The 15,112-nt window shown below is 36.8% G+C and overlaps 1 protein-coding gene across 3 annotated transcripts in view; it reads right to left on the bottom strand.

The window, feature by feature from the left end:
* LOC106873380 (uncharacterized) overlaps positions 1-15,112 on the bottom strand; it is a 177,237-nt gene that overhangs the window by 31,063 nt on the left and 131,062 nt on the right. For all 3 annotated transcript variants that reach the window (XM_014920720.3, XM_052969284.2, XM_014920721.3), the window contains one exon: positions 6,732-7,041. In XM_014920720.3, the coding sequence (XP_014776206.2) occupies positions 6,732-7,041 (310 nt within the window). The remainder of the gene's footprint in view (positions 1-6,731; positions 7,042-15,112) is intronic.

The following is a 15,112-nucleotide window of genomic DNA, read 5'->3' as shown; positions in this document are numbered from 1 at the left end:
AAAGTAGATGAATAATATAGATTAAAGAAGATTTGAGGCTGACGCAGTTCGATCAAAATTTAAATGTGATCAAATCTTGACAAGCCACAGCTTAAGAGGTTCATAAAAGCAATGTTTACCACAAGATTCAGTTACTCCCAATAACATTCCAAGAAGGTCTGGTACAAATCCTATGATATTAATTACAGAGGCAAAGTGATTTAAATACCTTACTCAATAACCCATCAAAAGCTATGTTACAGATAAAAAAAAAGTCACATGCTACAAGCTGGTAGGCTAATATTGTATTCATTTGGCCATTTCATCCACAGAAGCATATACACTCTTACATGCAAGTGTGTGTGTGTGTGTGTGTGTGTGTGTGTATACAGGGTGCGATGAATGGATTGTCGTCTAAATTGTGCAAAAATGAAAATAACTCTGATATCTCACTTTAACAGATATATGTACCAAAATTACATAAAATATCTTGAAATACTAAACAGTAAATTTATTCAATAAAATCGCCATTCGCTTCAACTACCACCTCCAGACGACTTCGGAATCTCCTGCAACTCTTCTGGACGGTCTCCTTGTTTAAGTTGGTGAATCCTATCATAATCCTTGCCTTCAGTTCATCTTTGGTGTTATAAGGAGTTTTGTTGGTCTCTCACTCAAATGTGTCCCCGACACAATAATCAAGGGGGTTGCAGTCTGGGGAGTTAGGTGGCCAGGTGTTAGGGGTGATGTGGTGGCCAGGTGTCAGGGGTAATGTGGTTGCAGAAATTGTCTGACAGCCATGACTGGGTTCTCCTGTTTGTGTGGCATGGTGCAGAGTCCTGTTGCCAGACATAAGATCTTCCAGGAGCCACTCTCTTGACTCAGGACAGCACTATCTCCTCCAGGTACTTGATGCAAGCCTCTGTCTTGAGTCTGAGGACATGTAGGAAGATGAATGGAGGCATAATGTCACCATCAATAGTGATCACTCCAAACACCATGATGTTGACTGGATGTCTAATTTTTATCATTCTCGGTACATGTTTTGGGGACACAGCAAGCCAACGGTTATTCTGTGTGTTCACTATCTGATCCTGACAGAAATTTTTTCATCTGAGAAAAACCAAAGCATGTTCGGTTGGAGGGCATGCTTGAGTTTGTTCAAAAGCTTCATAGCGCAGTCTTTCCTCTTGTCCTTGATGGCTTGGGATAAAAATTGGCCCTTTCTCATCTTGTATGAGAAATACCAAATGTTTTCATGCACCACCTGCCTGATAAGAAACACTCCCATATCCCTGGCAATGGACCTGATTGACTTGGAGGGATCGTTGTCAATCATGGCCTGGATCTCACCAACAAATTCTTGAGTTCTTTTCTTATCAGAACAATCAGAGTGAATTTTCTGAGTTGCTGTACCTTCGTAATCACCATTAGACTCATCCAACTCTTTCTGAATCCTCTGCACTGTCCTCAGATTGACACCCAAACACACTGAAATGTTTATATTGGAACTTCTAGTGCAAATGCCAAGCAGTACAGCATGTTGTTTCCAAATTTCTGGCAGAGTGAATTGTGTTATGGTGCTGTTTTTCTCACAGACGGTGCCCAACAAAACCTACTATACTGTGTAGTCGACAAAATCAAAAACCAACAATGTGCATGCATGAAATTAAAAATATAATATGGCGACAATTTACCCATCGCACCCTGTACCTATACAGACACACACACACACAACCATTACAAAAGCTGTATTTTCTACTGATGCAAAATACAGAGCACAAAATTTAGCTAATGTACTTGTGGGTTGTTAATTGCAGGAACTATCATGAGACGTGAAAATTAGACTTTGAATTAAGAGACCACCAACTGTTACTGCAGTAGGATTACATTGATATTTCCATAATCTATTACAATATACTATGACTGTTTTGTGACTGAGCAAATTAGAAGCACCTTAAAAATAAACTTATATTTCGTCTTAATAGCTACAATGATAAAGTTATTACTACACCTATTCCCAACCTCAGCACATTTTATGACCTTTTTTTTTTTCTATTTACTTGCTTGCGATGGTTTATTTGCTGGAGAAATTTTGCTTTACTGATGGATACCCTTCCTGCTGCTAACCATGTAATGATCAACAGTAGAACTTCTCATCATTAAGGAAAACTGTATAAGCAGAATTATGTATCTTGTCAAAGAGCATAAAGGTAACATTAAAGTTTCAAACTGTGGCACAAGACCAGCAATTTTAGGAGGAGAGGCCAAGTCAGTTACATCGATCCAAGTGCTCAACTGGTATTTATTTTTTTCAACCCTGAAAAATTGCAAATGAAGTCAAACTCAGCAGAGGTTGAACTTAGAATGTAATATGCTGCAAGAAATGCCACTAAGTATTTTGTGCAATGCAGTAATGATTCTACCAGCCCGCCACCTTAATAAGCACAGTCATGAGATTTGAGCCTATGATCATATTGGTGAAGAGTAGAGTATCTTAACCGCAAGGCTACAGTGTCATGAAATACTGCTTAACAGAAATGCTGAGTGTTTTACATAACTTCTTTACATCTTTGATTTCTTCTTTTTTTTATTTTTTTTTATTTTATTACACCTGAAATACTATTTTGGTTTGAAGTGGAGAGGAGTGGATTCTCAGAGAAACAACAAGAACTCTGGCATGATCTTGCTAAGAATGAAATAATCAGTTTAGAAGAGAGAAAGGCGGAGGAAACTAATACTGAACTTTTTCAAATAATTTCTTTTTGCATTATCAATTTGCTTGAGTTGACAGATTGGCAAATTAGCTGACTATTCCATATCTAGGATAACTTGAGAGCTATTGCTATGTGTATTAATTTGTATCCAAGTAATTACATTTATATTTCATTTTATTTTGATATTGACTTTGTTCTGAAAAGATGGACATTGCTGCTGCTCCAGTTACTGGCATCTTTACAAAATGAATATCTAACTTAAACATTTTTATTTCTAGTCTGGTTGGCAACGAGTATGTAATGGTGCTTCGAAATATAAATATGTAAATATGTTGGCAGAACTTGAACACATTGCTTCCAAGTCAGAATTCTGACATGTTAACCACTCACGCTATTATTAAAAAAAAACAAAATAAAAAAAAAACTGTTTTATATTTGGTGTGAATAAAATATGGTGACTGCCATAACATGAAAGAATATCATAATTAAAAAGAGAATCAGTCAAGAAATGAGAAAAAAAAATGTCCTATAAATCAATGCAGGCAAATAGAATAACAGAGAAGTAATGAAGAGGTAGGTCTGTGACTGGTAACACACTTTTATATGATACAGAGACTTACTACGCTCTAGAGCAAAAAACATATGGACACTAAGAGCAGCAAAACTGGGATTGCATATACTTAATAATGGATTGATTTCAAAATAAATCAAACTCAAAGAAACCTCTTTAAGCAAACAACATATTTCAAATAAAAAAACTAAAATGAAATACATAAAAAAACCCCCAACAAAATAGACACAAATGCAAAGCTATCAATATACCAACAAGACTGTCTGACAGGAATCTGCAGCTGACAGCTACAACAGTCCACTAAACCACTACAGAATGTAATAAATAACAGATCTGGGGGAAAATGGGATCCAGAAACAACAGTAATTCATATCTAGAAATAGATGAATAATTTTCCCTGTGAGCCATTTTATATTTAAAATACAGACCTATTGTAACCAAGAGTATTTCGTAATTAAGGTGCTAACATAGAACATTCTTCAATATTGATGGATGGTTACAAAAGGAAAATGTGAGTTTGGCACATTAATTTTAATATGACTTAGAAATGTCTCAAAGTAAACAGTTGCAAAACAGTGCTCAACAAGTGACAGAACTAAACAGAACCAGAGAGATATACATTCAAAATAATACAAATGGTATAATGGTACCACTGTGGAATAAATGGCTTTTCCAAGAAGTTATAATGTAAATCACTTAGACACAATGGTGTCCCATCTAAACAGACTTAATTGAAAAAAGAATAAAACCTTATGACATAGCTATTAAAATAAAAGGACATTTGTCATACAATACTTTGGACACATATATCTAATTTGTGCTGATGCATTTCATACCCTGTCTTGAATCCTAATATATGTTGGAAGATGTAAATACTTCACACGAATTACTGGAAGAATTGTAAGAATTAAACAGCCTTCCTAATGCCAATAGTTAATGTGTGAATTAGGTAACGACATCAAAATTTTTAGCACACTTAACTACAAGAAGTAGAAAGATGTACCTCTGAATGAGTTTAAAACTGAACACGAGAGCCAGTTTGATGCTAGAAAACTCGAACTGAAATAATAGAGGCCAATGGAAGTGAGGAAATTTAAGCACTGGTCATGGGAAGGAATTTAATGAGAGAAGCACAGAGAGAGAGAGAGAGAGAGAGAGAGAGAGAGAGAGAGAGAGAGAGAGAGAGAGAGAGAGAGAGAGAGAGAGAGAGATTACACTCAATGTTTTGGAGAAGGCAAATAATTTAATAGGTGCAATGATTAAGTTGACTACTGGATAGGGAAGCTGATCACCTTGTTTTTCTATATGATAGATGACAATGTAACTATTGGCTAGGCTGATTGAAGGAAGTTATAAATAAGCACAGACATGGTCACATAATGTAAGAAGCTTGCTTTGCAGTTCCACTGTGTGACACTTTGAGCAAGTGTCTTTTATTGTAGACTCAAGTTGACCAACACTCAGTGAGTGACACTTAGCAAACAGAAATGTGGGATTACTTGTCACTAACACTAGGTTTAATGTTATCTTTTTTTGACGACTCATTCACTGTTCACTTCCCTGTCTTTTTGTGCACTGTTCTATGTACTGTACATGCACTGGAACACTGTATACAATAAGTTCATCATCATCATCATCATTATTATTATTATTATTATTATATGACCCCACCTCTCTCTTTCTCTCAACCCTTTACTGCTGAATGAACAAAACCGGTACAGCAAACAAATATACCTTGAGCTAGTTAGGTCTAGCTAAGTTATCTCCCTTGACATCTAAGATCACATCACATACCTTTTTATTTCTAACGCTATCAAAATAAGCACCAGGAAAAGATATTGAGTGCAACGAGAATATAATCAACTGAAACCATTAGAGACAGCACCCGAGCTTAACCAAAGAACAATACCTAAAACCAGTAAGAGAATTAAAAGAATAGATGTATAGTTTTGTTTTCAAATTTCCTTACAGTAAGCATGTTCAGACTAAATTTACGTTGCTCAACATTAGCAAATCTAGAGTAATGTAAGAGCAGTAGCAGGAGTGGAGTGGGGGTTGTGGGGGGAGGTTGTGTGTTCACACATGTTTGTATGTGTACATAACGTGTACAATAGATTCACACTGAAATCAAATTGTGAAATAAACCAATGTTTATGCGACATTCTTTACAATAAATAAAAGAGGGAGAGAAGGAAAAGAAGACTGAATGAAAACACAAGAGAAACACAAAACAGTGAGGTGCCATTATCAAGTTTTGTCAATAGTTAGGTGTTTGTTTACGTATGCATGTTTTCTGGAAGGATTACCATTGTCGCCCACACTAAACATGGCATTAATATTTGTATGGATTAACAACAGCACAATAAATTGGGAATAAATGGTTTTGAAAACAAGCCTCCTTGCAGAGTAAAAATACAGATATCATGTACAGAATGTATGAAATATGGAAGAAAAATCTCTCGAAAGGTCAGATTCCATAGGATTTTGTTTAATTTCTCTATTTTAAGGTTAACCCATCAAATATCAAATTTAAGAAATTGAAATAAATAAATCAATAATAATAATAATAATAATAATACTCTTTTACTTGTTGCAGTCATTTGACTGCAGCCATGCTGGAGCACTGCCTTTAGTCAAGCAAATTGACCCCAGGACTTATTCTTTGTAAGCCTAGTACTCATTCTATCGGTCTCTTTTGCCGAACCGCTAAGTTACGGGGACGTAAACACACCAGCATCGGTTGTCAAGCAATGTTGGGGAGACAAACACAGACACACAAACATACATACATATAGCTCTTCGAAACGCCGGTGTTAAAACGGGGGTAGCTGATGAAGGAGAATGTTCTCTATGTGGCTTGTGTGTTTTCTCGTCTACGTTTTGTTTGCAATGTCCTGTACCCAGATATGCACCTATACATACAGGTGGATGTCGGTATGCACATACCAGTACGTATATATGCATATACTCATTTACTATTTGTTTTTATTTATATATATATATATATATATATATATATATATATATATATATACGACGGGCTTCTTTCAGTTTCCGTCTACCAAATCCACTCACAAGGTTTTGGTCGGCCTGAGGCTATAGTAGAAGACACTTGCCCAAGGTGCCACGCAGTGGGACTGAACCCAGAACCATGTGGTTGGTAAGCAAGCTACTTACCACACAGCCACTCCTACGCCTATAAATAATAATAATAATAATAATAAATTTCGAATTTTGGCATAAGGCCAGAGCAAATTGACCCATGCAGCATGTGAACTCAAAATGTAAATTGGAAGAAACGCCCCGAAGCATTTTTTCTGGTGTTGTAATGATTCTGCTAGCTTGTCACCTTAAATGATGATGATGATGATGATGATGATGATGATGATGATGATGATGATGATGATGATGATGATGATGATGATGATGATGATAATAATAATAATAATAATAATGATAATCACCTTTGTCTTTCTTCTTGTCCTTCCCAATAGCTGCCTTCAGCAGTGCCATTTCTGGAGTCTCACCATCTTTAATGATGGTAGCACCAGAAGACAGCAATGCTACCTCATCCACCTGCAGTTCCCTACAATCAACTGTAGGGTTTGTTTGCTGTTGTTGTGGTGGTGGTGTTGGGGGTGATAATGATGATGATGATGACGACGATAATGATGATGATGATGTAGATGATGAAGTAGATGATGATGATGATGCCGGCACTGACTGCTGTACCACCGGCGATGACGACTCTGTGCTCTCAACAACGACCTCATCCTTAAAAAGAAAAAAAGAGAGAGGGAAAAATAAATAAAGATGACACCATTAACATTAATATTTATTTCAAAATAGTTCTGAACAAAATGAAAAATAAAACAGAGTTTTTGGGGGGATTTTTTAAAAAAGAAATTTCAGCAGTGATGTGAATTCATAAAAATTTGAATAACATTTTCAACTATTAATCATTCTGATTAAAGCAACTGATATGAAACAAGCTAAATTAAAATAAACATAATATTAATAATAATAATAATAACAAAACTATTGATGAAAATATAATGAATACAAATATTCTTAAATTAGAATTAACATTTAAATATCAGTCAACTATAAAAAAAGCAAACAAAAAACTCAACAAAACCACTTTTAAAAACACAATCATCATCACATACACCAATAGCCAAGTCAGCTGTTTTCATGGTTCATACTATATCAATAGTTCTGCACTTTATCAATGGCTAAAACACTTAACTCTCATTGATTCATTCATTACTTTTATCATCAACCTTTTTGTGACCGTTGTCCATGCTGGCATGGGTTGGAAAGGTTATCACATTCTGAGCTAGTTTCTATTTGGAGTTACTGTCCCAGATTAGTCGAGGATCAAGTCAAGGTCTTGTACATGGCATTTGGCCTTAGTGTCTACAGCTAGACACCCTTCATAGCACCAACCACTTTATAGAGTGATGCACAGTTGAATAAACAAGATAGCTTATTCGTGGTTGTTTTTACAAGGTAGAAACAACAGCCAAACTCCATCAAATCATACCCTATTCATCATCATCATCATCATCATTGTTTAACGTCCACTTTCCATGCTAGCATGGGTTGGACGATTTGACTGAGGACTGGTGAACCAGACGGCTACACCAGGCTCCAATCTGATTTGGCAGAGTTTCTACAGCTGGATGCCCTTCCTAACGCCAACCACTCCAAGAGTGTAGTGGGTAATTTTACGTGCCCCCTAGACAAGATGATTACAGTTAGAACACCTTTGATCATAGGATTTGCTTAAACAGTATGAACTAGGGTGAACAACTTTCATTGTTTTGCTTAAATCATCCAAAGAACATAGCTGGAAGGAGACTGATTTATCTTCAATGCAAGAAAAGAAACCAAAAATTTTGAAGTAGAGCTCTTGTAATGTTTATCAAAAAATATTTTAATTATTTTTCAACCTGCTTCAAAATTAACTACACAAACTCTTCAGTAAAGAAAGAAAGGAAATCAATAGACTTAGTCACAGTATTATTTGGGCATGTTTTAGTGAGCTTTCAACCGATAGCAGTTATTGAATGAGGTGGGACACGAATGCATCCTGATGCACCAAACTGAATGCAGTATGAAGCATCCATTTTCTGAAGATGGCCTGCATTATTTACAATAAGATTGATCCACCAACACCCAGCAATTTTCCTCTCTGAGTAATACAAGTCACCTCCCAGAAAAACAACTACAACTGCTACTGCTTCATATGGAAGGAAATCAATTCAGTGAAAAACAAACCATAACAAAAGGAAAGTATCAGACGGCACTTTTCCATAAACATTTCTTTCTTTCTCTCTCTTTCCATGTATATGTGTGTATCACCACCACCACCACCACCCACTTACATCTGCTTTCTATGCTGGTATGAGTTGGACAGGTTGCTGTTGCTCTCAGGGGAAATCTCATTTGTAAGGTTAATTTCTGGCTTGGTTTCTCCACCAACCATCTTACTGAGTATATTGGGCACACATTTTCATGGCACTAGCATTAGAGAATGCTGCCACATCTTCCAACAAGACTAAAAGGTCTTGTTGAAGACGTGGAAACTTCCACACTTAACACAGTGTACTGGTTGCTTTTTATCATGGCATCAGGACTAAAGAAAATACAGGTGAGAGAACTGATGGATAGCAAAAATGATGAAAATAGATGTTGATACTATTATAAATGACCAGTAGGAAGTATAGGTAGAATGTATGGAGTGCTTGCAGATCTGATGAGGTCCCTTACACATATAAACCTAGGGCAAGTATCTTCCACTAAAGCAAAAAGCTGACCAAAGCCTTGTGAGTTTGGTAGACAGAAACTGAAAGAAGTGTGTTTTCTGTGTTTACATTCGCATTCCATGAAAGTCATGAGCTATAAGTGGTGGTGTTGTTACTTTTCCTGTCAAGATATTACTGGCTTGCATTGTACATTTGAAGACGTGTGAAATAAAAGAACCCTTACTTAGAAAACAAGTATGGGTTAGTGACTGGAAGCGCATCTGGTTGTAAAACAATGCCTCAATAATATATTGGGTTATCCCATAAATAATTCAGCTTTTTATACTTCTTTTATTTTTTAAAATTAAGATTTTTAATCTAAAATATACTCCCCTTCATTTTCTACAATGCTCTTCTATCTATCTGGTAGACTTAGAGGCCCCTTTTCCAAAATTCACTTGTCCGTGATGAAAAATACTCCTCTAGTACTATTCTGACCTTGTCTATAGAATTCATATTTTTTCTGTCTAAATGATTTTGAAGACTGCAGAATAAATGATAATCACATGGGGAAATGTCCTGTGAATATGGTGGGTGGGGCATCATCCCATTCAAAGTACTCCAGCCTTTGGAATGTCATCCTCACTGTATGTGGCCGAGCATTATCCTGATGGAAGAAAACTTTCATCATGAAACCAAAAATGGTCGTTTTTCTTGTAGCAGTGACCTTGTTATTGCTTGGTTTGGGTTTAAAAGTTCAAAGTGGACTAAACCTTTCATATCCCAACAAACAGATAACAACACCTTATGTGGGTGAAGATCTTCTTTAGCCTTGGGTGCTGATGTTTCTCCTTTCCTACCCACTATCTTCGGTGTTTGACATTTTTATAGAGAACCCATTTCTTGTCACCAGTCACTGTTCGGTCCAAAAAAGCTTCATTCATGAGACATGACAGCAAAGAAGAGCACACATTCACTCTCTGTATGCGATTAGACTGGGAAAGATTTTGAGAAACCCATTGACCCAATTTGCTGACATTTCCAATGGCATGCGGGTGTCAATGAATGGTTGCTCTGCTAGTTCTTAAACAATGGGATTTTGTTCCACCAGGGTTTGCAGGACGTCCTTGTCAAGCTCTACAGATCTTCCAGGACAAGGTTCGTCTTCTAGGCTGTAGTTTCCAGCTTGGAATTTCTGGAACCACTGTTGACACTGGCTTACGCTTATTGTCCAATCCCCATACACTGCATTAATATTCCTCACACTTTCTGTTGTGTTGTTGCCTTTACTGAACTCATAAAACAAAATATGCCGAATATGCTCCTTTGTCACTTCCATTATAGCTTTGAAATAAAAAAAACTTAAAATCGAACTGCATTCTTTAAAACTTAAACTAAGAATAAGGACATGGTAAAATTACTACCTGCTTTTATAGCAAGTTGATGCAGGTAGTTTATCCCCAGTTGGTTTATCAACCAACTTTTAGTTTATGCAACTGAAAAAAACCACATTATTTATGGGATGACCGAATATTTGTCTAATCCATACTAGCATGCAAGAAACAAATATAAAACAAATTATTTCACCCAGGGGTAGAAGCAAACAAGATGACTGGATAACATCCACGATTTCGGTTGGTCTTGCTTAGGGAACCAGGCAGATTAATTGGAGACAGCTGCTTCTGAGCTGATGGAAGGCATACTTGGGGATATTTTTCTCACAACCCTCCAGGAATAAATGGGTGAAGAAGATTAGATAAATGTAACATTTACCAAAATGAGAGTTGCCTGTTTAGTTCCTAGTTAGCTCTGCTTGAGCAGATTTATGATCAAAGATTGTTCCACCTTGACCAATCTTGTCTTTTTGTACATCCAGGATTAGTCAATGTGTCTGTCTTTCTTTTCTTTAAAGATAATACAGAATGATCTTAGGGAGATTTGGCTGCCATTTTTAGTAGGTCAAGCAACTGTGAAAAGGTTTTCTTATTGGCTTGTGTTTTTAGATCTGGTGAGTGGGGACAAGGCAGGAACATCATATTTTTCACTCCATAAAGAAGGAATCGATAAAATAAGCACCCTGTAATATTGCTGGATTAACTAAGTAAAAACATATTACATTCCTTTTCCAACAAGAAAAACGAAAACACATCATCATTATAAACAATAATGATGACTGCCTAAGCTACATTTATCCCATACAAAATGTATGCCATGCTTACAAGCTTTAAAAAGTCAAATGTAGAGAAGTTAAGAAAGAGGGAAGAGAGAAGCAATGGGTAAAATGTCTATTTGAGCATGTGCATTTACTGATATAACTGAATGGCAAAGTAATAAAGTAAAAGGCTAGAAGATGCAGAAAGCTATACCGAATACCCAATCGTTGATGTCACGACAAAGATAAAACATGTTATGAGAAGCAAAGCTAGCTTATAAATAAATCTAAGCCATACAAACTAAGAGTTCTTGTTCTTAACCTTTTGTTTTTATGTTCCCCTGCTCCAACAAAGAGTAACATACAAATGCAACAAAAATGGTTATTAATCCATACATTCTACAGCAGTAGCAGGAACTGCTGCTGCTGCTGCTAGCATCTCCCTTACAAGGGTATAAAATCAATTGTTGAAGTTGAGTCAACTACATTGACCTCAGCACATATTTTATTGACCCTGCCCCTACCAAGAGGGAATGAAGCTAAAATCAATCCTAGTAAGATTTGAATGCAGATCCAAGAATAACATTAAAAAAAAACAACAAAAAATACTCCAATGCACTTAGTCCGATGCTCCAATGTCTTGGCCATCTCTATTTTACAAACAATAATATTTAATATCAGGCAAATTATTGTTTTCAGAGTTGAGGAGGATAAAGGATTATCACATAAGATGGGATGATGTTTAAAAAGAGATCTAGTGCTATATCATTCCTTATCGGAAAACTGCTTCTCATCAGATTTTTTTTTTTTATGACATATCAGAGAGTGGGGAAGGAGATGGGAAAAAGAGAAAGGGAGAGTTTGAGTGTGTGTGTGTGTGTGTGTGTGCACATGCACTCACACTCCTTGGCTTTAAATAACATGTATGCATGTGCAAATATGTTACTTAAAACCAAAGAAGAGTTGCAGTGACCACAGGTTCTGCCAGGTTGGAGAGGCTATTACTCAGCTTGGGTTTCTACAGAGCAGTGATGGATAGTCAGTAGAATGTAATTCTGGACAACAGGGAGAAGTGCAGTGTACAGTTTCAAAGTGGGGTGAGAGTAGAAAAGATAAGTCAAGGAAAGGGCAGAGAGATGCAGTGGATGATAGATCACATACTAATTCAGGAGAGCAAGAACCACTGTAATAACGATAAAAGAGGCACATGAAGGGCACAGGGCACTGGTAGGTTTGTGGTAAGAAGCTTGCTTCCCAACCACATGGCTCCGGGTTCAGTCCCATTGCGTGATACCTTGGGCAATTGTCTTCTACTATAGTCTCGCACCAACCAAAGCCTTGTGAGTGGATTTGGTTGACGGAGACTGAAAGAAGCCTGTTGTATATAGATGTTGGTGTGTTTACATCACTGTAACTTAGCAGTTCAGTAAAAGAGACCAATAGAATAAGTACTAGGCTTACAAAGAGTAAGTCCTGAGGCCAATGTGTTCGATTAAAGGTGTGCTCCAACATGGCCACAGTCAAATGACTGAAACAAGTAAAAGAGTGTAGGGTGAATAAAGTTTACATATAAAACAGATGCCTCAAATGCTTTGTTTTAGATGCAGTCTATAAAGGTTTGTGTAACAGCTGCATCATCGCTGTTACATGAGCTGTATTCTAATATGGGTGATACTATGCCTTGTGGTGAGCCAGCAAATGTTTTTAAGTATTATCTAGCCCCAAATAAGTAAAAGCATCGGTGCAGGACCACGTAAAATTTCCCTGCACACTCTGTAAAGTGGTTGGTGTTAGGAAGGGCATCCAGCCATAGAAAAAATGCCACATCAGTCTGGAGTCTGGTGCAGCTCCCCAGCTTGCTAGCTCTGGTCAAACCCATGCCAACATGGACAACGGATGATGATGATGATGATGATGATGATGATGATGCTCATCATGAAGAGTCATTAAACATGAGGAGGCATAAGATTTCAAAGTATGAGGCTTTTAATGTTTGTAAGTAAGGAAACTCTCTAGTCTTGTGTATCTTTCATACTGACTGTGTTTTGGTGTTGTTAGATGAGGCTGGCTTGTTCTTGCAGAAAGCTTTTAAGCTGTCTAATCCTAAAAGTAACTGCACATCAAGCAAGATGTGTTTTGGTTGCATGTAATAAATACCCATAGACAGTTGAGGAGGAGTACAGAATAGCATCACCTACATAGGAATGTATAGTTATAGGTGTTTACAGTAGGAAGGTAATTCATGTACTTAGGAAATGATGGCAGTGACACAAGTGAACCCTAAGAAAAACACGATTGAGTGGGAGTCAAATAAAAACCCATCAACACCTAATGAAGACTCTGTCAGAAAACTTCAGCTGAAAGAGATGAAAAAACAGTTGAAACCCATAAAAAGGCAGCTTAGCTAAGAGGAAGACATAGCTGACGTATGAAATAACTTAGTTCCATCTAAGTTCATGTAAATTCTCAAATGCAAAATAGCAGTCCTCCAATAGATCTGGCTTTACAACCATGATCACAGAGAAGGGGGAAATATTTAGTAATAGAGGAGATGGTCATTACAGCTGTTTCCATTTCTGAATGACACTAGAAAGTTAAATAATAATAACCATATCAAAGAACTCTAATGTTACCATTCCTGCCGCCTGGTCTGCTTTTCAATTCTACTTTGGAAATGAGCAGAATCATAGAATTTGCTCTTTTTGAGGATGGGATATACTATTTACACATTTCCATAAGTTTGAACAGACAGACATCCATGAGGAGTGGAGGGGTTTGGGGTACACAGTTTGATAGCAGAAATTATTAAATTCAGTTTTATTATTTGGTTGAAGCGAATGTAAAGTTTCCTCACTTGGGAGCTACGTCCACATACATGGTGGTGAGGTCAGTGAAGTTCCAAGAAGGTTAATAAGAGAGAATACTAAGTGCATGCATGCACAAAATAGAATCAGAAGTAGAACAAGCAGCTGAAATGATAACTGAGTACTGCAGCAAAGTTATTATTAAACGCTCAGTGTTGTGTTGTCCAGAGTAAAGTAAAGTAACTACTACAAAAACTGGCTAAATATTTAGGTGTGTCTCACAAAGCTGTCACAATTTTCAGCATTGTTGAAAACAGTTATACCCCTGAATTACATACTAATGGACTTATGTTAAGATAAGGAATAGCCACAATTTATATACAAGTAATAAATATGGTGCTCTGTAGTCTTTATTCTACATGTGGTCCCTCCCACCACTTCTTTTAATAATGAGATAAAATAAAAGAGCTCCAATCACTCTAATTCTAAACATAAATAGTTACCATCTTTATTGCTTTAATGTCAAACCCACTCCACTTTCTCCTAGGATTCTCTTAACGCTCTACACAGATTAATCCTTCGTTCTCATACTTGCAGAGAGTCAACATGCTTCCAGTTGAACAGACAGCAACACAACAAACACTAAACAAAGACAACTTCTTTAAAACCATCAGTTTGTTTAGGGGCAGTTAACAGACTACTTGGCCATTTTTTAAAACTTCTGGATATTTGGAATTTATCAGAATTTACAAGCTTTTCTCTCTCTCTCTCTCTCTCTCTCTCTCTCTCTCACTCACACACACACACACACACACACACACACACACACACACACACACACACATGCATGTGCACAATTTGTTTGGTTCATGACAATTAACAGATTTCGTCAACATAGTCCTTAATGTACTTACATACATACTATACAGAATGAACGTACTATGTTTATGACATTCTTGAGCAAGTATCTCACCCACCAAGGTGAAAGATCATACAACTATCTTTAAATGAAGATGACTATTCTTCAGCAGATATTCTGAAGTGCTTGTCAGTATGATGCAATTGTGTGTGTGTGTGTGTGCGTGCAAGTGGACACATATAGAAAACACTGTGCCAGGCTGCATTAAGTGTTGCTGGTG

This window comes from Octopus bimaculoides, chromosome 7, assembly GCF_046866305.1.
Source record: "Octopus bimaculoides isolate indiv1 chromosome 7, ASM4686630v1, whole genome shotgun sequence".
NCBI classification, from domain to species: Eukaryota; Metazoa; Mollusca; class Cephalopoda; order Octopoda; family Octopodidae; genus Octopus; species Octopus bimaculoides.
Note: the sequence above shows the minus strand (reverse complement) of the source record. Positions and strands in the feature narration are given on the sequence as shown.